The sequence below is a fragment of the Artibeus jamaicensis genome, unplaced genomic scaffold (assembly GCF_021234435.1).
Source record: "Artibeus jamaicensis isolate MK-2021 breed Jamaican fruit bat unplaced genomic scaffold, CSHL_Jam_final contig_1015, whole genome shotgun sequence".
NCBI lineage: Eukaryota > Metazoa > Chordata > Mammalia > Chiroptera > Phyllostomidae > Artibeus > Artibeus jamaicensis.
The window spans coordinates 10,532,077-10,558,469 of record NW_026521194.1 but is presented as its reverse complement, the minus strand read 5'-3'; the positions used below and the strand labels follow the sequence as shown (position 1 = coordinate 10,558,469).

Below are 26,393 nucleotides of genomic sequence, written 5' to 3'. Positions count from 1 at the left end.
AATTGGATCCTATTGCCAGATTGGTCTCCTGTTCCAGAGCGCTTCTTCTTGGCTGCACTGTTACTATGGCTACTCAGTTCCTTCTGCTTACTCCCTATGTTATTTTCATAAGATCTGCTCAGGTATAAAGCTAGACAGGTAGAGTAAAATTGCTACAGTCCAAACACTGTCATCTCACATTCTGCCTTCCTCCTACTGCTCATCTGGAGTGCGATCAGGTTTAGATGGTAAGGTTCCTAATTCTCCTACATGTCTTTTATTTTAGTGAGCTTTGCCAAGTTTTCAAATTGTAGGACCTTAAAAAACTGTGGAGACCCTTCTCTGCCCTCTCTGCTTTCTACCTCCACCCCCACCATGTACTTTCAAGCATATGGCACACACACGTGTGTTACATAAACAAGCTGAAGAAGTCACTTTTCTCATGTCACGAGATCTTTAGTTTCTTAAAGTAGCATCATGTCACAATTTTCTACTTTAAGTGCATTACTTTTCTGGATTGGGGAAATTAGTTACACTAGAGTAGATTTTTCTCTGGTCTTCAGTTAACTGCTGTATGCCCTGTAAATATTAATTGATAACCTTCAGGTTTTATGGAACATGTTCAGTGGGTCTTGAGTGCTTAAATTGAATGTTTTCAATTAAAAAAGACCATAGAATGTCATGGAACCCATCACTGACCAAGAAACAAAATTTTTCAGCTGACTTGGGAACAGATCTGGTCTCACACCCAAGTTACTTAAGATGAGAAATATTATTCATCCAGAATGAAAAAGACTTGTTATAATGTTCTCTTACATGAAGTGAGCTTACGGCCAGCAGGCTAACTGGATGCCGTTTCTCTAGTTTCTCAATTGTTTGCACTTACAACCAGTTTTCTAGAGTAAGCTAAGGCCGAGAGATCTTCAGTATCATTCTTCCTGTGGCTACAAAGTAGGAGTCATAGTAAACGCAAATAAAAACAAAAATGAAACAGAGAGTCCTCATAGTCTGCAAGAACAGATTCTGACAATGAAGGTTTGCGTTTACTCTGCCTTGTGCCTGGGATTTTAATTTAACACTTCATTGAAAAGGCTGCATTTACAAAGGGGGGAAACACCCAGCAGGACTTAACTTTTATTAGTGCAATTTGTAAGAAATTACTGCAGTTAATGAGAAAATCGTTAAGCATGAAAGAATGGGCTGTGACTGACCTTGGGGAGTCTAAATGGTGAGGTTTTAATTGAGTTTTTTAGTTATTGGTAAGAAAAATAATAACAATGATAATGAAGCAACCCAAGGTCTATCTGTACAGTTGAGGTGGTCAGCACTTCATGCACCTTAGTCCCCTGTGCCACTGGTCGTGCGTAGGATTGTAGCTGTGGTATTCTCTGTGTGTGGTATTGCTGACTTTTTCTCTTCTTAAAGGGAGGCAGGCAACTTCCGTCTGCCAGCTGAGGGAGTCTGGGCCAGAGTCTAGCAGCACATTTCGGAAAGGGGGAAGGACAGAAAGGGCAGAGAGCAGCACAGAGCCATGTCTGATTCATAAAGCCGCTGCTGAAAAAGGAAACATTTGAATAGCCTTCTTAGGTTCAGAAAGCGTATACTTTTTTCTCAGTTCTCAATTTCTTTTGTTGCCACCCAGTGATTTCTTTTTCCCCAGTAAGACTGTTTCATTAAAGACCACTGAACTAGAAACAAGACCAAGGAGCACACTCGGGGCCTTCTTCCTGGTGTCTCAGGTCCGAACTCTCTGGGAAGTGGAAGCCTGAAGGATAATGAAGAAATGAATCAACATATCTTTTGTCATTTAGAGGAAAAATACTAGGATATCTTTTTTGGTACTTAAATTTTTAGAAGAAATAATACATTTGACTTCCAACAGGACATGAACACCACGGGAAGAGTTCAGTCACTTCCAGTTCCTCTGCTTTACCGGCACAGTCCGCACAAAGTGTGGTGCCTCCGCTGTGTTTCACAGTGTTAAACCTGAAGGAAAGGGAAATGTATGTAGCTCTAAAGATATTTCAAGTAGGAGTGAAATCATATTTTATTTTACCTAATTCTGGTTTTTCTTGTAGAAGTAAAGCTTTTAAAAACTTAATTGGCTGGGAAAAAGCTTTAAATATGTGAATTTCTTTAACAGCTTCAGTTGAATTTCATGGTATTCAACCTCACTGGAAAGAAAAAAAATCTATACTTTTTATCTTTCCTTATCATTTAAAGAATACCTTGTTAATTTCTGTCTCTTGGAAATATCCAGGGCATAAAACAGGGTGTGCACCTTTGTGGGTTTATAATAATCACATTGTGGCCCTAAACCCCTAGAGCCACTCCTCACTCTTTTCCTTGTGCATCTGATCTGGGGGGAGGGACGGGGCAGGGCAGGTTGCATTTCCTAGGCTTCTACATCTGCTGGTTTCCTACTGGGTTGAGCCAATGGAAAATGCTGGTGGGAGATTGGTGGGACGTAAAGCAAGATGAAGGAGATAGAGTATTTCTCTTTCTTCCTTAAGGTGTTGGGCAGCATCTTCAGTCCTCCATGGGTTGGCTCTCATAGGACCATGCCTCTGAACCCTAGGTACGCCCGTCTTCCTTCCCTTCCCCACACTGCCAAGGAGTGCGAAGGGCTTCTGGTTCTTTCTAATCTGTGGGTTGCAGCACCATTCTCAGCCGGCATTACAGCTTTTCATCACCTGTGTAACAACTGCCTGCATTCAATTTCCTGGGTTAAAAATTCAGTGATTTCTGTTCTCTCTGTGGGGCCCTGACTGGTGTACACACAGCCTCTACCCGCAGTGGCCAGTTTATACCCTGTAGTAAGGAGACATAAGGAAGCCTGTTTTGCGATCCTTTTATGTTTTAGTTGTCTATATTAATACCGACTCATTTTCTTTCTTTTTTTTTTCTAAGATTTCATTTATTTTTAGAATGGGGAAGAGAGGAAGACAGAGGGAGGGAAACATCAATGTGTAGCTGCCTCTAGAGCACCCCCTCCTGGGGACCTGGCCCTGCAACCCAGGCGTATGCCCTCAGTGGGAAGCAAACCAGCGACCCTTTTGTTCGCAGGCTGGCATTCAGTCCACTGAGCCACACCAGCCAGGGCCAGACCCATTTTCTTATCAGGCAAATGTTTCTTCTAAATTACTGGCTTAAAACAGTGATTTGTAATTTACATATAGATTTAATTAGCGGCAGATTGGACTACTTGCTTAAAGGTTTATTTGCTGATAGATATTTCTTTTTATTCTCATAATGGCTGACTTGACCAGATATTTATTTGATTTAGGTGCTTGAGTTTTATTGTCACTTTTTCATTTTGTTTTATAAAGATGTCATTGTAATTGGCTATGTAAATCTGTTCCTAACATTTAAAATGATATCACTGCTGATATCTGCAAAACGTGCACCTCTTCAATAAGCAGTACTCACATAAGGCATTGAGACAGTGAGAGGAATTAAATTGGGAGGTATCTTGAATGGATACCTGGGTTCAGTGATATCATTTGAAATGGCTTTCTGGTCCTTTCTGTGTAGTATGTGACAAATAAGTGAACCTACTGCTCTTTTTTCTTTTTATTTTTTGGCTCTGTCTGATGGAGAAAAAAATCCCACAATAAATGACTTCCTTTCACTTTGTTGGAAACATCTTGACAGAGGACGGGGTTGTAAGTGAATGTAAAGTCGGAAGCCAGCAAGTACATGGTCCCAGGTGTTTTGGCCCTTGTGACTGCGGCAAGGAGAGAGGTGATTCATTTCATGGGCCTTTGAGCGGTGTCGAATGTTTTCTCCAAAGAGGGAGAACATACATTCCATTAAACGAGAAAAATGCCATTTTCTTCTTATGTAACCCTTCTGAACCTGGACAGCATTTTAATATAACACTAACGTTATCTTTGTTTTGAGACTGATTTTTGTGTATCAACGGTCTGTACTTATAAGATTCCAGGTCAGTATATAATGCCCATATTTAAGACCTCAAAATCCAGAAGAGACATTTTTGAAATTCAGAACAGACATTTTGATTTTGAAGGCTCATTGGTATAAATGAAGGCCCTTGCCTGACTTGGGAAACTAAGATGGATGGCCCTTCCGATGGCCATTTTTTATATTAGCTGCTAATGAGTATTACTGACCCTTTGACTAATTCTGAAAAGCATTTGGTGAATTATAATTAAGACTGCGATTTATTCAGTATGAAGACTGACAGCCATCCCTTAGCTCTGTAATTGATGCAGAAGCAGAGAAAAGCACTCTCATGATCAGCATTTCCTCTATGTGGGGCTGGGAAGTGGGGGCAGTCAAAAGCATAATCTAGCCAAAAAAGAATATTATTTTTACCAGCCTTTTCTGCATTTCACTTGTATTAAAAGTGGCAGGAAAATATGAAGTGCCACCATACTTGGGAAGGGAAGTCTCTGGTCCACATCCCATTCTCACAATCATGTATTAAAGCATCATCCAGAAGAGCTACTCACTAGTGATCAGTGGTTCGTTATAGTCAGTGAAGCACAGAACGGTCCGGGGAGAGGGACAGAATTTAGAATCATGGGTCAGAGGCACAGACCATGCAACTGATTATTTCCAGAAGGGTGAACTCTGGTTCTTTGTACTCGTTGGATCTGTTGGAAGTTTGGCAGTGTTCATCTGCCTGTGTTCCTGAGCCTTCTGGAGGAAGGCATAGAACAGTCTAATATGTAAATAGGGAAACTAAATCTGAATATGCCCACAAATACGCAAGCACTTCATTCTTAAATAGAAACTAGATATTGACATTCCTACTTCCTTTTCTTTGAATTCCTTCTTTCCTCTGTCGTTATTGCAAATGGATCGTTGGCTCTGGCATTAGCTTTATTTTAGTCTCTTGGATATTTTTCTCTGTAAGATGACAACTGTATGTATATGTGTTCCATCATATTTCAAGATAAAGTGGGTCAGAAAGCTGTGTTTTTGCGAAGCAGCCAAGTATTTATTTAGTTACTGCTTGGGCTCAAGGGTCTGAGGGCTCCGTAAGTGTCAGTCCTTAATCCCTTGTGCTCTTTATACTCTCCTCCTTCCAGTCTTTATGTAATAATATATAATGTTATTTATGTATTAAACAGCAGCCAACTGTTCTCATCTCTTCTCTTAGTATCTGTGACACCATGTCTCCCTGACCATTTCTTCTGAGCCTCCTTCACCAGCTCCCTTTTCTCTTTCCAGCCTCTAAAAGTTGTAGTTCCTTAAAGACTCATCTTGAACCCTTTACTTCCCACACTTTCTAAAGAGCGAAGCTCCGTCCCACCTCAGGACTCTTCACACGTGTCATCCTTTCTTTCTGGCACTCCCTGCCCTCCAACTTCTTCCTGTCTGATTCGTATTCCTTTTGTTTCTTCCTGTACTCCTGCCCATGGACTCCACGGACTGGACCATTTGCTTTTCTTCAGACACACCATGTGCTTTTCTACCTCTGGTCTTCCGACTTTTTCTCACTCTGTTTATTGCTAAGTTGTGGCCAAATGTTACTTTGCATTGCTCAGCTGGAAAGCCGTGTTGTTTCATGACACTTTCTTATAGTCACCACACATTTCAAAAATTCAGATCAGTTGATATGTTTCCATAGCAGTCTTCACATGTACCTCCTATTACTATGTTTATGTGTCTGTTATATCCTCTATTAGAGTGTGAGCTCCTCAAAGGCAAGGATCTTACCTTCAACTTCACTCAGTATTCCACAGAACATAGCATAGTATAGTATCTTACACATAACAGTTACAAAATGAATATATACCAGATTAAGTTAAGGAAAATGATAAATAAACCAAGCATAGAGGAACATTTACATTATACCTTGAAAGATCCCTCATTCTCATTCAAAAGAAATGAGATGCTTGGAGTTTCCGGGATTGCTGCCGTTGAAGAGCCTGGGAAGGCTCTTACTTGTGCCTAGGTACATGATTCTGAATGAACTTTATATCAAACTGTCTAATAAAGCAGACTGCTCTAAGTGGTATAGGAAATTTCAAACATTTGTTCCTTCATCTTTCCAAGCTGAAAAAGCGAGATAGCTTTTGTTGCTTTGAGCCCCTGTTGATGCTTTTCTGCTCTGCCTGCCAATTAAGGTTGTGTTGTTTACCTTCTTTAAAAAGACCCGTCTGAACAGTCTCTCCTTTGAATTGTTGTTGGATATTAATTTACTGCTGCAGGATACACTGGTAAGGATTTCAGAAATTGCAGGGAAGTGTTTCTTTAATCCCTCAAACTTGTTAAGTATTTCTTTACAATGGAGATTATTGTCTCCTACTTGGTAGAAGAGATCAAATGGTTACTGGGATATTTTCTCTTGCTGCAAACTTATTATTATATTAGGAAATACTTTATGTAATTTTTTAATCCTTTTCACGTGCTGTAAGAGCCTTAGGGAATACGTTGGTGACCAGGCTTCCTGCCCTTCATAGGCATGGGGCAGTGCTCAGATCGCTGTGATTTGGTTAGTAGCCTTTTAGGTGAGCCTGAAAGTAAGTTGCATTCAGATTGTGTGCACACATTCGTGACTGTTGGAATGCTCAGGTGAGGCCGTGGTGATGGCAGACACGCAGCCTTAGATGATCTTGACCATTCGGCTTGCCAAACAGCCAACTAGTGAGTGAGTTCAGGGGACAAGTGAGAGTGAGCCTTTAGTCCGTGAAGGTGCATGTCTCCTTGGTTTGTTGTTCTACACAGATCAGAAGGGTCCGTTTTGATCTGCCCAGCAATGGAAGTTCCCTCATGACTTTGTTTCTGTATTTCTCTGCTTTTATACTGGAGAATCGTTTGTTTGTTTGTTTATAAGGCAGCCCCAAGTGGCAATCCACCTTGAGAATGATAACATTATTAATGTATTTTCTCTTTCTGTAGCATTTATGACAACGCTGGCTGATAGTTGTTGTTTATTATTTATGGAATGTAGACTGCTGAGCAGCATACAGAATATGTGCTCAACTGAGGGCAGAAGATATGCAGCAATGACTTCTCACTCTAAAGGATATTACTAAATTAAAATAAGGCTGGTCTTTCCTAATTTGGCCTGGATTGGTAGAAGATGGGGTATCCCTGCCTCATTATTTTTTACTGTCTTGTACTGTTTGACATTAATCCTAACTGGAATTAAGGGAGAGACTAAAGGATTTAGCTATTATGAACATATCAGGAAAGACAGTTTTGAATCACCCCAGTGGCCCCTAAATTCAGGGGGGAGGAGGATTAAAAAGCAACAACAATTTAAAAACAAACAAGCGACAACTTAGTATTTGAAATTTCACATGGAAAAAAAGAAGGAATTCTTACCTTTTACAACAGCATGGATGGAAATGGAGACTATTATGCCAAGTGAAATAAGCCAGTCAGTAAAAGACAAGTACTTCTAGGATCTCAATTATAAGTTAACAAAATAAACTAATGAGCAGAACAGAACTGGAGGCATAGAATCATGGAACAGACCAACAGCTGTTAGAGGGGTTGGGGGAGGTGGCGCTGATTGAAATAAGGTGGAAGGGTTTGTCAGAGAACATGCATGAAGGGCCCAGAGACACGGACCGTGGTGTGGGATTGACTGTGGAAGTGGGGGGCAGGCTGGGTAGAAGAGGGGGAAGGGGAAAAATTGGGACAACTGTTACAGCATAAACAATCAAATATTTCAAAAGAATAGAAAAGTTTCACGTGGAGGACATTTTTAACCTTTTGCTCTACTCAAAGTCAGGACATTGTTCGGGTCATAATTGACATTTAATATTAATTTAATAAAAATTTCCAGTACATTTTAAAAAAGAAGAAATCCAAAATGGAACATTTAGCTATAATTCTAAGCGTTTCAGAAATTTAACTTTATTTCTTGATAGATATCAGTAAGTACTACACAGACTTTTCAAATAAAGGCTTTTGGAATCAAATTTTCCATCTGGTTCCACCACCCCCTGGCCCACCACCCTTCCCCCACCCAGAAAAGGAGTGATCTGCATGCTGGCCATAGACTCTGGAGCCCTGACTCATACTTACAAGCACCCAGAAGCATATAGTCTCTCTAACTAACAAGCATTCTTTATTTAGTTATTTATTTAGGTAATCAACTAACAAAATTTTGTATTGCTTTTTTTGTTGTTGAACTGCTCATGAAGTCCTTCCTTCCCAAAGATTATAAATATTCACCTAAATATTTTTCAGTATATCTTCACTTTTAATTTTATTTTTTTATTTTAATTGTTGTTCAAGTACAGTTTTCTGCCTTTTACTCCCATCCCAGCCCACCCTGCCCCCAGCCCTCCCCACCTCCCTCCCATTTCCACCTGCCCCCTTGTTTTTGTCCATGTGTCCTTTATACTAGTTCCTGTAAATCTTTCCCCTTTTCCCCTGAAATTCCCTCCCCTCGCCCCTCTGGTCACTGTCAGCCTGTTCTCTATTTCAGCGTCTTGGGTTATATTTTGCTTGCTTGTTTGTTTTGTTGTTTAGGCTCCTGTTAAAGATGAGATCATATGGTATTTGTCTTTTACTGCCTGGCTTATTTCACTTAGCATAATACAAGCATCCTTTAAATGGAGAAAAAATAAAATTACTGTCTTGTGTTCCAGTGAGTCTCCAGCTAATAAACCACATTGAACAGTTTTTGGATACTAATGAAACACCGTATTTTATGAAGAGCATGGACTGCATCAGAGCCTTCCGCGAAGAAGCCATTCAGGTAATGCTGCCCCCTGGCCTGTCTGTCTCCTCATCCTCAACAGCTGGCCCCTTCACAGGGGAGAGGCCTGCAGTACCCCACAAACAAGCCTGGGCTTTGGAAATAACCATTCTCACTATGAATAGCAGTGTCTGCCAAGAGAACAGAGATGACTGACTCAGTTTACTACCGGTGTCATTTCTGAGGGGGACTAAGGATGGGTGGGCGAGTGGAATGCCTTGTCCCTGGGACTTAGCTTTGTACCAGACGATAGCCCTGGCTGGTGGGCCCCGTCAGAGAAACAAAGGAATTTCTGTGGTAACCTCTGGTGGGCCCAGTCATTATTGTAAAGGATGGGCCAACCGTTTCAATGATATTGATAGACAGTATATATTGGTGTCATTATTAAGAAAGATTTTGTGAACACTGGACTAAGGATCTGAATGCCAGGGGCCAAAAGAACACTGAAAATTAATTACTTGGTACTTCTGTCCTACCTTTTGCGTGGGTTTTTTGTTGTCGTGTTTTATTAGAAATGTTTATAGAACACTTCCAAATTATTTCTAGGCTTTTATACATAAACTTTAAGCAAGAGTAAGCAAGTTTAAATTAGGAAGTATATTTTAAAGTAGGCACAGTTGTAGTTCTTATGCAGATGCTTATTAGTATTTGCTGAAGGAGTGACCAGTATAATTCTTGAATAGTTTAGGTACTTGCAAAGAATAAGAAAATGGGAAGGTGGTTAAAATTAGAATAGAATAGGGGATTCCGTAGCAGGTGACCCAAATGCCCTACAGATAAAAGACAAAACTCTGGCAAAGCAGAGTCAGTGACTCAGGGGTGACGCAGTCAAGTGGAGGAGGATTTGCTTAGATGGAAGAAGGTCGGGGGAAAAAAGACTGCTTTTAAGGAACTCTGCCTCCCGGGCTAGAGGGCGTGTCTGATGACACTTCTGTGCGCTCCTGCCACCACTTTTCCTTAAAAGTATCGAGTGAACTTGTCCTTAAAAGTATCGAGTGATTCTCTGAAAGAGAGAGAGAGCAAGGGAGGACGGTGGCATTTAGGGAGGGAGGGAGAAAAAAAGAGATGGGGGGAATTTAAAGGGACTTTAGAATGGTATCAATCTTAATATAAAAAGCTTCGTAACTGTAAAAGATATTTTAAATGTTTTTGGAACAATTGGGGAAATATGAATGCTAAATGGTTATTTGCTCCTATTAAGGAATTACTACTAAATTTTATGAGTATTTTTTAAAAGTATGTGTTTTAGATATTGCATATTGAAATACAGATGAAGGTGGGGATGTGGAGGAAACAAGATTGGCTGAGCTGATAATTGTTGAAGATGGGTGATGGCTATATGAGTGTTCAATGAATTATTCTCCCTTTTTGTTTGAATATATCTATATCAAAAGTTAAAAAACAAAGTACCAGGCCACCGAAAAACTCCGTGGCTCTGGGAAGTTCGGTACCTTCCACAGATGGAAAGATTTCAGGTCCCCAGCAAACAAAACTAAAACTTGAAAAAACAGTTTTCCATTTACTAAAGAAGTGTGTATGTGTATAATTATTATATATTATATATATATATAATATATAATTGCATATAATATGTATTATAAATATATATAATTGTATATAGGTTTTAAAAAATGGTTTCTGTATATGTAGCACTTTGGTCTGAGGACGACTGTATTTTTATGTTCACTCTGACCTTCCCCCACAGTTTTCAGAATATCAGTGCTTTAACAATTTCCTGAAAGCGCTTCGAGAGAAAGTGGAAAAGCGATTAAGTCATTTCTGGGAAATCATCATTCAGGGTAAGTGTAGATATAAATTCTAAATATATAAATTGTGTTGTGTGGTGACTTTCAGTGTGGATTTGGAAAATGCTCAGGATTCAGTGAACTAAAAATATGATTTAAGAAGCATAAATACAGAGTGATTAATAAGTAAACATGTAAGTCCCATCTGAAACCGTGTAGCCCTCCCCATTCCCGAGATCGCGCCTCTCTGTCAGGTGAAAGGAACCGTGTGGGCAAAATCGCCCCCTTTCTCCAGTGCTTGGGTACTCTGGGTCCTCCTGGACCCACGCAACCCCATTGACCTCTCCCGCTGCCCTGCATTGCCGTGTCTGTGGGCTTCTCCTGTCAGCACACCAGCATCGCATGCACCAAAGTTGGCCACTCAGTTCCTCATGTATTCACAGGACATTGCAAATTAAACCTAGAAAGAAGGCAACATACACTTCTCTAAAGCTCGATGTTTGATTTTCTTCATGCCCTTTGCCCATTTTTATTTTTTCAGAACCTAAGTATAAGCTATTGCCTATTAAAAATATATATTTCAAAAACAATGGTGTTGAAATTTTGAAAGTTTTCACTTCACATAGGGCCCCAGAGTTACTTTCAGCCTGGCTATGGTGTGTTTCTGTGTAAAGGAGTTACAAACCCAACCATCCAGCTTCCAGCGGTGCCTTTTCATCATCACACAGGCAGCCATTTCCCTGGTAGTTAATTTTTCAGCCCTTTAACTTCCACACTGGGGAGCAAAAGCAATTAGAATAGGTGGTGAATGGGGCTTCCTCAGCTCGCCCTTGTGTCTCTGCTGCCAACCCAGCAGATGAAGGAGATTGGTTTTGGAATTTGGTGAATGCCACCAGCATACCGTTTGCTGGAAAAAATCTTATAGGACATACACAAGCTACATGCTTTCTGAAAGCTTATATTCTGTTAAGAGAATACACATGACTTGTGCCATTTCTGGGTACAAATGGATGTTAAATACATGTGCTTTTTAAAAAGTATTTCAAGTATTGGCCGTTTGAGGCAGGAGAAAATCTTAGGAGGAAGAGAAAACTAAAGTGTAGATTTTCTATCCTTGATTTGCTCTCAGTGAGCTAAAATTGATGTACTGCACTAAATGATAGACATGGCCAGTGTAAGAGCATGTTTCCTCCTGACCTTGGCCTTCTTGCCATTCCATCAGTAGTGAGTAATACTACTGGAAGTCAAAGTGTCTTCAGATTCCCGTATTAGGTACCTACTGAGTTTGGGCCATAGTGTATAGTCATTCCATTATCATTATTTACTGAGCTTCTGCTGTGTACTACATTGAGGGGAATGTAAAGGTGAATAAAACCTGCCCTAGAGAAAAGTGTACAGTTTCATTAGCAGAGATAACATTCATACAAATAGTTATATAGGATAAGATATGATGAGAGCCATTTCAAAAGCATAGCAGAGTGATCTGAGAACTCTGAAGGAGAGATTATTTCTATCTGGATTTAAGCAAGAAAGCCTGCATGGGGCATGGGGCATTTGAGATGTGGCCTTCCTTTTACACAAGCAGAAATGGGAGGAAAGATCATGTGAGATGAAAGAAACACTGTGAATTAAGGCATTTGTTGTTTCATATTCCTTATAGAAAAGAGCACCATCTTAGTTTAAAAAATCCCCAGTACTAAATGGGGGGGAGGTAGGTGGGAAGGAAAGTGGGATTGGAAGGGATTCTGTACTAGGATTTTACTTGGTGAATTACTTTTTAGATGGAATTACTCTGATCACCAAAGATGAAGCTTCTGGAAGCTCTGTCACAGCAGAGGAAGCCAAAAAGGTATTGATAATTCCCTGTCTTTAGATAACTTATTGCAATGAATATTTTCTTGATACCAATTCTTAGCTGAAGAAGTTAAATTTTAAGGCTAACTAAATTTAGTGTGCCCATTTTTAGCCAGCCAAGGCAAATTGCTTCAGCTGCATCACCCTTGTGGGTGGAACTGCAGTCTCACTTAGTTTTCCATAGACTAGGGTAATGTTTCTAGAATTCACCTGTAATCGCAGCCTCTGTATCTCTAGAGCGGCTGAAATCCATAGGGCATCATTCCAGGCTTAGCCTAGACTCTGGCGAAGGCTATGAGATCTGTCCAGACCAGTGATTCCTGCCCTGGCCACACATTGTTCACCTACGGAGCTGTTTTTTACCCCCCAAAATATATTGACAACCAGACCCCTCCCCCAAGATACTTTTTGTCTGAAATGGGTCGTAGGCACGGTTTTGAATTTGTAATTGAAATCATAAGGTGCAGCAAAGTAGCAAACCACTGGTGTTCTGGCATAAGGCACGTGTAGGTGTTTTCATTAAGTAAAAGACTCCATGTATGAGGCCCCATGGGCATTTTATTGACACAAATAGACCAAGGTCTCCCTGACTGGCGTACAAGTATTGAATCTGATTCAGCTGTAAGTTAAATACATGTGGCAATGTAGCTCAGTAATCCTTCACCATACCTCAGGTTTTGGGTGAAAGTTTAATGAAATTAAGTTGAACAGCTCACGAGTGTATGGTTTATAACGTTCAGCATCAGTGACAGTCCTGCCCGCACAACAGCAGGTAGCTGGCAGTTAGGTACCATCCTCTGCTGTCTGCGAAGCACTGTGCTGGGTGAAGAGACAGCACCCCATCCTCTAGGCACTCAAATGATCAGGGTAGCAGAGGGAGGCAGCGAGACTCAAAAATCCCACGTACATGCCAAGGGGGAGCTTGGTCTGCAGCACCAGATGTGACTCTGTTAAGTAAATGGCAGGAATGAGGCTGGCCATGGTCATCTTACGGCTGAATTCAGGCCAAATGAAAATCGCCTTGAATGTTTAGTCATTTGGCAGAAACTGGAATATTGTTTGGGAAAGTGCAGAATAAGCAGGAATATTTATTAAGCACTTGGCCTGGCAAAAGCATTTTGCTTTCAAGAAGTAATATGGTGGAATTTTAGAAGCAAGCTCTGTCAGATGCTGATTGTTGTCTCCGAAGGGGTGCCACAGTGTCTGCGCCCTCTCTGCCATACTCAGCACCGTGAGTGTGCCAGGGCTTGAGAGTGTGTCCCTTAACTGCTGCACTTTGTTTCCGTTATTGTGGGCAGTGGCGTGACAGTATTTCCCCTGTGAACTGTGTTACATCATTCAGGGCTCTGCAGAGGGACAGAAGCAATAGAAGATGTCGGGGGTTGGGGGGTGGCGGTTGGGGGAATTGATTTATTTAAAGTGATTGGCTCACGTGATTGTCAACACTGGCCCATCTGAAATTTGTCCCAGGCCAGCAAGCTGGAAACTCAGGCAGGATTTCTGTGTTACAGTCTTAAGGCAGAATTCCTTGAACTGTTTGGATGGGGCCTACCTACATGATTGAAGGCAACCTTTCCTTCAACCCAGCTGACTGCAAATGTTCATCACCTCTCACAACAACACCTAGACTGGTGTTGGGGGCAACAACTGGCCGCATGGCCTAGCGAAGTTGACACTTCAGTTGACCAGCACAGAGGATGAAGGCTTATCAGTCAGCTTGTGCTAAACAAGTAAAATTAGTCAACACAAATACTTTAATTTTAGTTGTTATTGCATTAAAGTAATATCTGTTACCTAAGTGGGCACTGAGTACACATTACACTTTTTGGAGGAGGAGGAGAACACTAATCCAGGAAGTCGTTTTCCTTCCGGAGGAACCTTTAACCAAAGGGGTCACAGCTTGGTGACTCCAGTGTGGAATAGAAAAAAAGAAACCCAAAAGGGGATAATAGGCTTTTTGCAAGTTGTCGAGGCTTGTTCTGTGTTGCACATGAGGAACCGTCTTTGGAATTTAAGGACGCAGAGCCTGCCCATCGGGAATTTTGACGTCTGAGGAGTTTCAGTTATTATATAGGGGGTGGTGTCCTTACATGACTCTGATATCAACAGAACTGGTTTTGGCTGGTTGTAATTCAAGACAATTCTGAAACTTTCACCCTTGAATAGGGAGAAAATGTAGAAACACAGCAGAGTGCGGGCCAGTGTTCTGACTCGTCCGCATGCACAGGCCGACTTGTGGACTTCCACGAGTGTGCTCTGTGTCGTGGCTGCACGAGCACGTGAACCCTTCACTCTGCTCTTCAGAATGAATATTTAATCCTTCGTATGAGAAAGATTTTCACATGGCACCTGTGGAGAGAGGTGTAGAAGGGAGAGTGCAGTTATAGATGATAATGAGGAGGATGACAGAGAGATTCTCGCTCGTGTCAGTTTATTCCCTGTGGCTTTAATAGGAAAGACATACGTCAGCTCTTTCTCTTAGCCACGTTAGGGAAGTGTAATCACTCTGGACTGTGTGCTAAAATACTCATTTACATTGCCTTGAAAGCAAGTGTTAAATTTGGTCACTTCTCAAATAATCAATTAAGGAAACTTGACTATAATTAGAGAGATTGAGGAACAATCGTCACAGTGCATCTAAAATCTTCCGAGGTATTTACGAGTGGTTTAAAGTTGGCAAGCTGTCAGATTCTTGCTATGAAATGTTGATGTTTGAAGGGAAATAATTGTCCAGGGATGTCCATTTTAAATGAAAATTAAATTATACCTTTATACTTGCACATCTTAAGGAGAGCCATTTCCCCCAATGTGTTCTACAAAGGCTTGGGGTTTCTGATTTTCTGAGAAATATAGCTAAGTCAGCTGTGTTGCAGAAATAGAAAGTTCTTCCATGACGTAAGTTTAGATATAGTCACTCTTTTGTAAGTGTATCATTACCTGTCATTGCATTTCCAAACCTCACCATAAATATTACCACTTTTACATTCATTTTTATTGTCATTATAACTTCTCTGTTCTTTAACTTTTTCTGTTTCTGATTGCTATTCTTAGACATGCCATTGACACTGGTGTTCGATAAAGCCTTTGTACAGCTCCTGTGTGCCCTTCATCCACCAGTTGATTCTCCAGGCCTGGTGGTGGGTAGAAGTTGTGGCTATTCATGCTGGCGTATTCTAGGAGCACCTGGAACATACTTTGCCCCAAGCCACTCTCAGTAAGAGTCAGTGACTTGTGAAAGGTTGGGATCGGCTGATTCTCCACTTGAAGTTTATTTTTTTATCTTTGTTTAGATTTCTTCTTGCTAACCTGTGTTAGGGTCAGAACAGTAGTTATCAACCAGGAGATTTTGCTACCCAGGAGACATTTGGCAGTCTAGACACATTTTTGGTGGTTACCACAGGGGGTGTGTTACTGTTTTTAGTTGGGTCAAGGCCAAGGATGGTTTGAAACATCCTACAATGCACAGGCTAGCCCCACAACAATCAATTATCTGGCCCAAAACATTGATAATGACACTGTCTAAAGCCTTGGATTAGAAGAATCTAAATAAGCCAGATTCTTAACTAAGGCAGAAGACATTGGCTTATGTTATATAGAATTTTATTCAGGTTATATAGAATTTTATTCAGGTTATATAGAATTTTATTCGGCTGGAAAAAAATCCTAATGATCTCCTAGCTCAGTTTTTATTTTTAAAACTAAAAGCTTACGAGGAAGCCTGATACGTGAAACAGGTGAAGGTGGTAGACTCCTTAGTTGCTAGACAGTGGGAGTGGCAGATTGAGAGCACCCATGCCCAGGGGACAGAACCTGAAACATACTGGTCTCATGTCAACTCCTTATTTTATAGATTAAGAAACTTAGAGCCTTGAGAGCAAAATGATCTGTCTGAGATCTCATAGTAAGTAACTGGCCAGGAGTCCAATTATAGGACAACCCCAACCCCCAACCCCCAGTCTTCCATCCTTTTCACTCTATATTAAGAACAGAGAGGGGAGGGCTTCCAGTCAAGAGGGAGGCAGAAGTAAAGACACTTCACCTCCTCACACAAATACAGAAAAAATCAACTATACCATAGAACAAGTATCACCCAGAATTGTCAGAAAATCGAGCTGTACGGAAGTCCCCAACAACCAAGGATTTAAAGAAGCTACATTCATCCAGACTGGTAGGAGGGGCAGGGACATGGAGACAAGAAGAGGTGTGGAGGTACGGTGTGACCGGAGAGGTAGTGAATGGGCAGTCCCATATTTACCAGTGCTGGATAAAAACCGAGAGGGATAGCGTGGGAGCAAGGGCCAGACCACACAGCCCAGGGTCCAGTGCCAGAAAGATAAATCCCCATAACTTCTGGCTGTAAAATCAATGGGGATTGGGATGGCAGAAGAAACTGCCGGATTTTCAGGAGACTCCTCTTATAGGGCCTGCACAGATTTGGGACTTATGCAGACCCACCCCCCCTAGGATTCAGCACCAGGGCAACAGCTGAAAGGGTACCACTGGCATAAGGGGAGAAAGTGAAGTGACTGGAAACAGGGTGAGTACCAGGAGACAACTTCCTCCCAGACTAACCTCCAGATGCCAATTTACAGGTGCCTTTTCTACAATAGGCCATGCTACTAAGACAGGGAGTCAAAGTGGCTCTACCCGATACACAGAAACAAACTCAGGCTGCCAAATTGAGGAAACAAAGAAATAGGACCCAAATGAAGAACAAAACATAACTACAGAAAAATAACTAAACAAAATGGAGATACCAACCTGTCAGATTCAGACTTTAAAACACTGGTGATCAGGATGCCCAAGGAACTCATTGAGTAAGGCAACAGCATAAAATAGACCCATGCAGAAATGGAAGTTACATTAAGTGAAATGGAGAAAAATCTACAGGGAACCAACAGTAGAGGGGGTGAAGCTAAGATTCAAATCAACAATTTGGAACATAAGGGGAAAAACGCATTCAACCAAAACAGCAAGAAGAAAAGAGAATTCAGAAAAATGAGGATAGCATAGGGTGCCTCTGGGACATCTCCAAACATACCAACATCCAAATCATAGAGGTGCCAGAAGGAGGAGAGGAAGAGCAAGAAGTTGAAAACTTATTTGAACAAATAATTGAAGAAAATTTCTTCAGTGTGTCCATCACCAGATGAAAAATGTCTATTTTCCATCTGGTGATGGAAATAGACATAGAAGTCCAAGAAGCACAGAGAGTACCAAATAAGTTGGACCCTAAGACGAATCATAAGTAAAATGCCAAAGGTTAATGGTAGATAAAGGGAGAATCTTAAAAGCAGCAAGAGCAAAGTAGTTACCTACAAAGGAGTTTCCATCTCAAAAGAAACTTTTCAGGCTAGAAGGTATTGGCAAGAAGTATTCAAAGTGATGAAAAGCAAAGACATTACCCAGCAAAGCTATCATTAGAAGGGAAGGGCAGATAAAGTGCTTCCCAGACAAGGTAAAGCTAAAGGAGTTCATCAACAAACCATTATCATATGAAATGTTAAAGGGACTTACTTAAGAAAAAAGATTAAAACTATGAACATTAAAACGGCAGCAAGTTTAGAACTATCAACAACTAAATCTACAAAACAGGTTAAGCAAACAACTAGAACAGAGTCATAGATAAGGAGATCATTTGGAGGGTTATCAGTGGAGAAGGGGTGGAATGGGGGAAAAGGTACAGGGATCAAGAAGCATAGTAGGTGGAAGCACTGCACCTTCTCACACAACCAAGTTTAAAAACAACAAAGTTTTAGCAACAAAAACGTAGCCAAACCACAGAAAATTGAACTACACAGAAGTCTGACAACAACGAACCCTTCAGCCAAACCGGTTAAAGGGGCAGAGCCAGCAGCAGAGCGAGGTTGGGCAGGAAAGATCCACCAGACCAACCTAGGCATGCAACCCAGGCGCGCTGGCAGCCGTAGGTGGATCCCAGGTGTGGAGTAGCGGGAGGACCCACTGAGGGCACAAGGTGGTGGACCTACTGAGGACTGACCACAGTCATACATTCGAGCGCAGATAAACTGGTGAAGGAGTAAAGTGGTGAGACGGACCGTGCAGGCCCCAGTGGCTGAAAGTGGCAGAGGGGACCGCCATTGTCCCTCTCTGACACCGCCCCCACATACAGCGTCACAAACCAGCAACCTGGATGGCCTCTCTCTGACCTGCCCCCACATATAGCATCACAAACCAGCAACCTGGGTGGCCTCTTTCTGACCTGCCCCTACATACAGCATCACAGACCAGCAACCTGGGTGGCCTCTCCCTGGTGAACACCTCCTCGTATGTAGCAGGAATGAACAGATCAAAACATGGCTGAAGAACAACTCAGAGCCCCAGAGCCAATAACTCTAAGTGACAAAGAAATAACCAAACTTTTAGATGCACAGTCAAAACACTGGTGATCAGGATGCTCACAGATCTGGTTGATTATAGCCACAAATTAGAGGAACATATGAAGGCTAAACTAATTGAAATGAATGGAAATGCACAGGAAACCAATAGTAATGGAAAGGAAACTGGGACATCAAAGGAGTGGACCAGAAGGAGGAAAAAAATGACCAAAGAGAAAAGGATGAAGAAAGAAGAATTCAAAAAAATGAGGAGAGGCTTCAGAACCTCCAGGACATCTTTAAATGTTCCAACATCCGAATTATATGGGTACCAGAAGGGGAAGAGGAACAGCCACGAGTGGAAAACTTATTTGAACAAATAATAAAGGAGAATTTCCCCAATTTGGCAAAGGAAATAGACTTCCAGGAAGTCCAGGAAGCTCAGAGAGTCCCAAAGAAGTTGGACCCAAGAAGGAACACACCAAGGCACATCATCCTACATTAGCCAAGATTAAAATGAAAGAGAGAATTCTAGAAGCAGCAAGAGATAAGGGGACAGTCACCTACAAAGGAGTTTCCATCAGACTGTCAGCTGATTTCTCAGAAGAGACCTTACAGGCAAGAACGGGCTGGAAAGAAGTATTCCAAGTCATGAAATCCAAAGACCTACATCCAAGATTACTCTATCCAGCAAAACTTTCATTTAGAATGGAAGGACAGATAAAGTGCTTCTCAGATAAGATCAAATTCAAGGAGTTCATCATCACCAAGCCCTTATTATATAAAATGTTAAAGGGACTTACCTACGAAAAAGAAGATAAAAAAGGTGAACAGTGAAAGGACAGCAAACTCACAGTTATTAACAACCACACCTAAAACAAAAGCAAACTAAGAGGACAGCTAGATCAGGAGCAGAACCATAGAAATGAAGATCACATGGAGGGTTAGCAACAGGGGAGTGGGGGGAGGAGAAGGGAGGGAAGGTACAGAAAATAACTAGCATAGATGGGAGGTAGTAAATAGATAGGGGGAGGGCAAGAATAGTATGAGAAATAAAGAATCTAAAGAACTTGAGACACATGGTCATAAACTAAAGGGGGGAATGGTGGGGGAGGGGTGTGCAGGGTGGAAGGGAATGAAGGGGGGGAATAGAACTGTAGTGGCATAATCAAGAAAACATATTTTTTTAAAAAAGAAGCATAGTTGGTAGGTACAAAATAGACTGGGGGATGTTAAGAAAAGTATAGGAAATGGAGAAGCAAAAAAACTTATGTGCATGGACCATGGACATGAACTAAGTGGGGGATTGCTGGAGGAAATGGGGTTACCAGGCAGAGGGAGGAAAAATTATAATAGCATAATTAATAAAATATATACTTTTTAAAAAACAGGAGAAAGTGGACTAGTCCTCATGGCTTTTGGAGTATTGTTTCTCTAGGGATTCAAAGAGGCTGAGCCTAGTCTAAATAATCATTTGATACAAGCTCGCCTGGGGTGGGGGGAATCACTTTTTAGCACTTGTTTTCCTTTAGTTGCCTAATTTAGCTAGCTTTATTATCGTTGACTTTTATTAGTTTTTCCATCTTAGGATGGAAAAATACAGGATGGGGCAAAAGTAGGTTTATAGTTATTAATATGAAAACAAATACAGTAGCTAGTAACACAAGAATAAACTCTGTGTTTTGCGTACTCACAACTGTAAACCTACCTTTGCCCCACCATGTGGACACTCAGAGCTTAGCGATCTGGTCATTTTTCAGATGCTGACTAGAGTGGTGAAGCTGACCTGCTCAGAGTCCCACAGCAGGTTTATGGCTCGCAGAACTGACTAGAATCCAGACCCCTGGACCACCGTCCTCTTTCCACCACACATGCCTCCAGCCCTCCAGGCCTCCACCTTAGAATGCCACCTGCCACATCTGCATGCAGAAAAGATGCTCACACTCCCTCTTTCAAGAGCGCACCAGTTTTGTGTGTGAGAGCATGTAAAAGATCGCCAAAGCCTTGTGAGGAATTATAAGATTAGAATTAAACAGTCATTTCTTGAGAACAATTATCTGTAAGCACTGGCCCCTGTTGGACCTTGCAATATATTCCTTTGCTCTTTTCCACTTTCGTTGTCTGCCTTAAATCTCTGGTGTAGTTGCTTTATCTGCTAGCTCAAGAAAAGCAATAATGAAAGTGTCACCGTCTCACCCCACGTTTGTTTTGAGCTTGATATTATAAGACACAATTTTTAAATTTCTGTTGAGATAGAACATAAATTTCTATTGAGGTAGAACATTGAGGTAAATGCACAGGTCTCAAATATGCGCCCTGATGAATTCTCACACATTCATGTATCTGGGTGCCCATCGCCCAGATCAAAATATGTAACATTTCTGTCTTCCCGGGAGGCTCCCTGGTACCTTCTTAGTCCTAACTCCCCTGTCACGTGAGGTAACCACTATTCTGACATCTGTCCCTTGAGACTAGTTTTGCCTGGTTTTTACCTTATAACTGGAATCATGCCTGTTACGCTCCATCCATGTTGTTAAGAGCTGTTAATTCTTCATTAGAGCTTTGTGGTATTCCTTTTATGGTTATAACACAGTTTATTCATCTGTTTTTCTGGTGATGGACATTTGATTGTTTCCAAACTTTGACAGTTGTGAATAAAAATGCTATGGATATTGTTATATATATTATTTGGTGGAAATCTGTTGGGTGTATCGCTAGGAATTGGAGCATAAAACTTGTAATACCAAAAAGCATTTTTAGGTACTTTATTTCATCTGAGACTCACTATACCCCCATGATAGATAGGGTAAGTAGTGGTATTTTGGTGTTTGTTTGTTTGTTTTTTGAAGAAAATTCACTATAGAAAGGGGAGCTGGCTTGCCCAGAGATACTGAAGGACTAAGAGCTAAGGTTATGGCTCTGTTCTCCCACACTGGGTTGCAGAATTTCTCTGCTGCACTGCATTGCCTTTGTAGCACGAAATAAACTACTGGAGGCATTAATGGAACTCAAATGTACAAGTATATTGTTTTAGACAAAATACACACAAATGGACTTGATAATTCTGATGTTTTTATACATCTGGATTATGGGTAATTTGGGGGGGATCACCTGATGGTGTTAGAATCAGCCCAGTGAAAGATGTGTGATTTTTGTTGTTGTTGTTGTTGTTGTTGGTTTTTAATTTATCTCTACAGGGGAAGGGAAGGAGAGAGGGAGAGAAATACCAATGTGTGGTTACCTCTTGTGGGTCCCCTGCTGGGAGCTGGCCTGCAACCCAGGCATGTGCCCTGACTGGGAATTGAATTGCGATCCTTTTATCCGCAGGCCCGCACTCAATCCACTGAGCTACACCAGCCAGGGTGAAAGCTGTGTGTTTTTAATTTGGGGATTGGTAAGAGTCTGAGCACAAGCTGATTGTTACTTCCTAGTTTTATGGAGGGATAGGACTGGAAATTTCTATGCAGAGGTTATAGATCCCACTTCTCTGCTTGGGGCAGGATTCCATGTACTTGAAAAGTAATAGCTTATCCATTCTCTGAAGATCTCCAAACAAGAATGTTTTTTCTTGGTAGCCCCAAGTAAATGATGATGGTGTGACAGAGCAGGAGTGTGCCATCCAAGTGTCCCTTCTATTTATTTTCTACCTTTTCAGCATCTTGCAGGGGGGAAGAACACAAGAAAAGGTGAGCGTTGACTCCTACCCCTTCCTGCTACCTGCAGAGAATCCGTTGCCTTCATTTGAGAAAGCAGGCCAATCACTGGATTCTCTGCTGTAGCTCTTGCTTCCCTGTCTTGTGCTGCCTGGAAATCACTTGCAGTTAAAACCTATGATAAGGAGGAATGATATGTGTGAGAGATCAGCCTTGCCTGGGGCTTTGGGAAGGATAATGGATGGCAGCCCAGCTTTTAGCCATAATTTGCTTCCACAGAAATGTTAAGCAGATCTGTCAGGAAAATCAGTTGCAGATGTTCAGCACTTGATGGAAATGGAAGTTTGTTTGCTGCTGTTCCTCTACCTAGGAATTTGGCCTAGTCTCAGAGACGTGCCATTTGTGTGTAATTATATATGCCACAGTCATACTGTGCAGCCAGTCCTGTCTTAATTTATCCTGGAATTGCAGTGTCGAGGGGGCTTTGCAGGCAGGGAGGGAATGGGAATCGGAGCTTTTAGGGCTGTGTGCCAAAAAACATGAGGGATTTTCTAGATTCATCAATAAGTACCTACCATGCATGCGGTTACTAAGGGGTAATAAAAGCTGCAGTGGACTGTAGAGCCTTTCAGCCTACAGAGTTTGTGTTTGGAAGGCGCCAGTCATTTGTGGCTTCAGAGGTTTATAGTGAGACACAGGTCTACTCTTCATTCTCTTCGTCCCAACTGGATGCTTTCTCCTTTAGCCTATTGTATTCCTGACACAGGGAAAACCATGTGGGGGTTACTGATTATGAAGAGAAGAATAAAATAAAAATCATTTTTAATAGTGATAATAATTTAGGAAATCATAAATAGAGATCAATTGGGGAATCTGGCAGAGAGCAGAGTTTAATCTTTAGACATAAACCGTATGCAAATACATATGTAGATTTCTTATTTATCTGTATTTGACCTTCACGTATCTTTATTAATAAGTAACCAACATAAGTAGCAACGCAGAAGCTGCATTGCAGTTCTGTTCCAGACTGGACCCCTGTTGCAAGCTTTTCTGGCTCATCCATTGATTCTAGTGCTGAGCACAGTCCACTTGAGTCACCAAAGGGCTATGGGAAGATCCATAAATGCCCTTAGAAAAACATAAATTCTTTAATCCGTCAAACTTGGAGATACTGAATGGTGAGGGTTAAAAAGTTCAGGAGGGATGTGTCCAAAACAAGCCGCCATGGTCCTGTGTTCGGTCCGAAGGAAGGCACCTCCCAGTTCTGCACATGCAGCCGCCCCTGTGGCCTCTCTGGGTGCTGTGTGTGTGAGGTTTTGCCCGTGAGGGATGGAAGAGCGTGCATTGTTGCTTCCTAAGACTTGCCACACACAGCCCGGTATTGAAAAGGTGACTCCTTCAAGAGACAGAGTCTGTAAGTTTTAGGTGTCAGAGCCCTCGATTGTATCCACTATAACATAAAAATAACAGGAATGTACATATAGGAAAAGTAATTCTTGCGTTTCTCACGTTGAGAATGTGAGAAAGTATAGCTACACTTTTGCCTCGTGGGTGGAGGCAACTGCAGGGGAGCGTGAGTGGGCCCCCTCCTCACTGACCCTGAGCAGTGCCAGCAGGAGATGCGTGCCCTGCCTCCCACCACTCCCGCAGGCTCCGCTGGGCTACCTTTTTAAGTACTTATGTGCCAGAGATCACTTCTGTTAGTGCGGATAAGTGGTTGATAAAACCCAGCTCTTAGATGCGGTTACCGCAGGCCTTGAAGAAAGTCCCTGCTGCTGTCTCCGGGAGGTACAGGAGGGAAAACAGGCGTGTTCAGATAGTTTTCAAGGGCACTCATTGCCCTTTTAAAGTCGAGTTCCGTTCCTAGAACCTTGCAGACGTCTGTTCAGGCCCTGCTCTGCTGTGCACCTGCCCTTAGACGCTCCGGGGCTGCTGAACAGAAGGGCACACCGGAAGTCTTCTCATCCACCTGTTCTCAAACAGTTCCTAATGCAGGTGGAAGGATTTCCAGAAGAGGAATTGAACGCCCTGCCAAGCTCACCCGTTTTTTTATTTTACATCATTTACGAGTTCTTTCTTTTACTCCCGACTATAATCTTTCTGTTCTTTCAGTCCCTTCATTCTCATGACCCTTCAGAAGAGACCAAGGCATACTGGTTTGGGGAGTTCGGTTCCTTTTGTAACCCTAGCGACCCCACTTTATTTCCTCTGGGGGCACAAATTGCAACATCGGGCATCGTCAGTGCCTGGCCACTGCCTTGGCGAGCCATGTCATTTTCTCCCTCGTGACAAGAACTTTCTCTGTGACTAGTTAGTGTGGGCTGTTCAACCACAGAGTTAGTCTTTTCGTCCAGAGACAAGCGAAGAAGCAGCTGTCAAGATGATGTTTCTTGTGGGCCATTTGTCACAAGTCTTAGGTCTGTCTGTGGCAGTGCCGGCAGTTTGTTTCTTCATCTGCAGAGGGGAACGTGTCGTTTCGGCATCATGACCAACTTTGTATTCACAGTTTCTGGCCCCGAAAGAAAATCAGAATGAAGACGCAGCAGCCGTATTTGAAGAAGGTGGCGATGTGGAGGATTTAGTAAGTACTCGGAACTCACACAAGGTGTTCTGCTGATGGAAGTTGTCTGAGCTGTGGATTTAGCACAAAGGCTGCTGTAGACTTCTTTCTTTTTTTTCAGATTTTATTATTTTTTAGAGAAAGTGGGAGTGAAGGAGAGAAACATCGATGTGCAAGAGAAACATGGATCAGTTGCCCCTCACACAACCCCAGTCGGAGACTTGGCCTGCAACCCAGGCATGTGCCCTGCCTGGGAGTCAAACTGGCAGCCTTTCAGTTTTCAGGCGGACGCTCAATCCACTGAGCCACAGCAACCAGGGCTAGACTTGTTTCTTATTTGTTTTAATTTCTAACACACCAGAAGCTCTGTACTCTACTATTTGTTGCATTATCAATTTAATCAAATAGGCAATTTTATAAAGGAAATCTCTGTGCTCAGTGGTTTTAGTTATTGTTCATTCAGTTTTATCCTCTTTGAAGGATTAGAAAGAGCTGCAGAGGCTACTCCTATAGGCACAAAATGTCGTAATTTACTGAAATTGCTCTCAGCCAAAGTGAGCAATACAACATGCAGTTTGTGTGGGTTGACAAGTAAAAAAACAGCCTTTAAAAGCCTAATTCTTAAATGTTCTCATGTAATTTAGTGTAAACAAAGTAGGCTGAATGGCATTTGGGGGTCTCTGGACCTCACTGTGCTGTATCTGGCTGCCCGGGGGCTGTGTAAAAGGGGTTGGCCTTTGTATCCATCCTTCATGTGTGGGAACTTTCTGCCTTGAAGCCTCACATGACAGCTGTGCAGTAAAAACTTTCAGCTTTCTGCGGAGAAGGTCTTAGTGCTACATGAGGAGATGCTTGGTATTTAACTCCTGAACTAGGTAGTGGTGGATAACTATGCAAGTCCATGCATGCTACCACTGAAGGGGGCTGTTGTCATTGAACTCTCTCACCGGAGCATCAGCGGTCTGACACTGGCCTGCTTCCTTTCTAAATGTGCTGTTCCTGTTTACAGCTGGACTTGATATAGGTCCTGGATGTGTGGGGAGTCTACAGGAGTCGCCATCGCCGCCCTGCTGGGACTTCTGCACAGAGCAACCTGCAGGCAGCCATTCAAGGGGACTGGAAGCTCTGGAGATATTCTCTGCAGGCCACGAAGGGCATCTCCTCATTCTTTGTATAATGAATACATACACATATAAGAGATATTTGGACCCCAAGCAAGTTTATAAAGAGTCATTGTTGTTTTCTGATCCATGTCTTATTTCTCTTGTGGTCTTACTGATCTCTTCATATAATGCCCGTGCTTTGAAGTTTCTGGAAAATGGATTTCCTCATGACCTGGTGTCTTGGTGAGGATTGCAGCCCTCATGAACTTCTCTCACCCAAAACCGTGGCGTGGGCATCAGCGAGTTCCTGAGTCCTCCCAGGAGGCACGGTCCATTGTCCGAGCCTGCCACAGCAGTCACTACTCACGCTGCTCAAATGATGCCATTTGTCGCCTCCCAACAGAAAGCCAGGTCTGGAAAATCATGGGTAAGGTCTGGCCCATTTCCCTCTTTATCTAAGCCTTTTAGTCCC

The 26,393-nt window shown here is 42.1% G+C and overlaps 1 protein-coding gene across 1 annotated transcript in view; it reads left to right on the top strand.

Annotated features, from left to right (window-relative positions):
* Nucleotides 1–26,065, top strand: part of XRCC5 (X-ray repair cross complementing 5) — a 99,785-nt gene extending 73,720 nt beyond the window's left edge. The window contains exons 17-21 of the mRNA XM_037132294.2: nt 8,559–8,668; nt 10,374–10,467; nt 12,195–12,262; nt 24,765–24,839; nt 25,828–26,065. Of these exons, the coding sequence (XP_036988189.2) occupies nt 8,559–8,668; nt 10,374–10,467; nt 12,195–12,262; nt 24,765–24,839; nt 25,828–25,842 (362 nt within the window). The 3' untranslated portion in view covers nt 25,843–26,065. The remainder of the gene's footprint in view (nt 1–8,558; nt 8,669–10,373; nt 10,468–12,194; nt 12,263–24,764; nt 24,840–25,827) is intronic.
* The last annotated feature ends 328 nt before the right edge of the window (nt 26,066–26,393 follow it).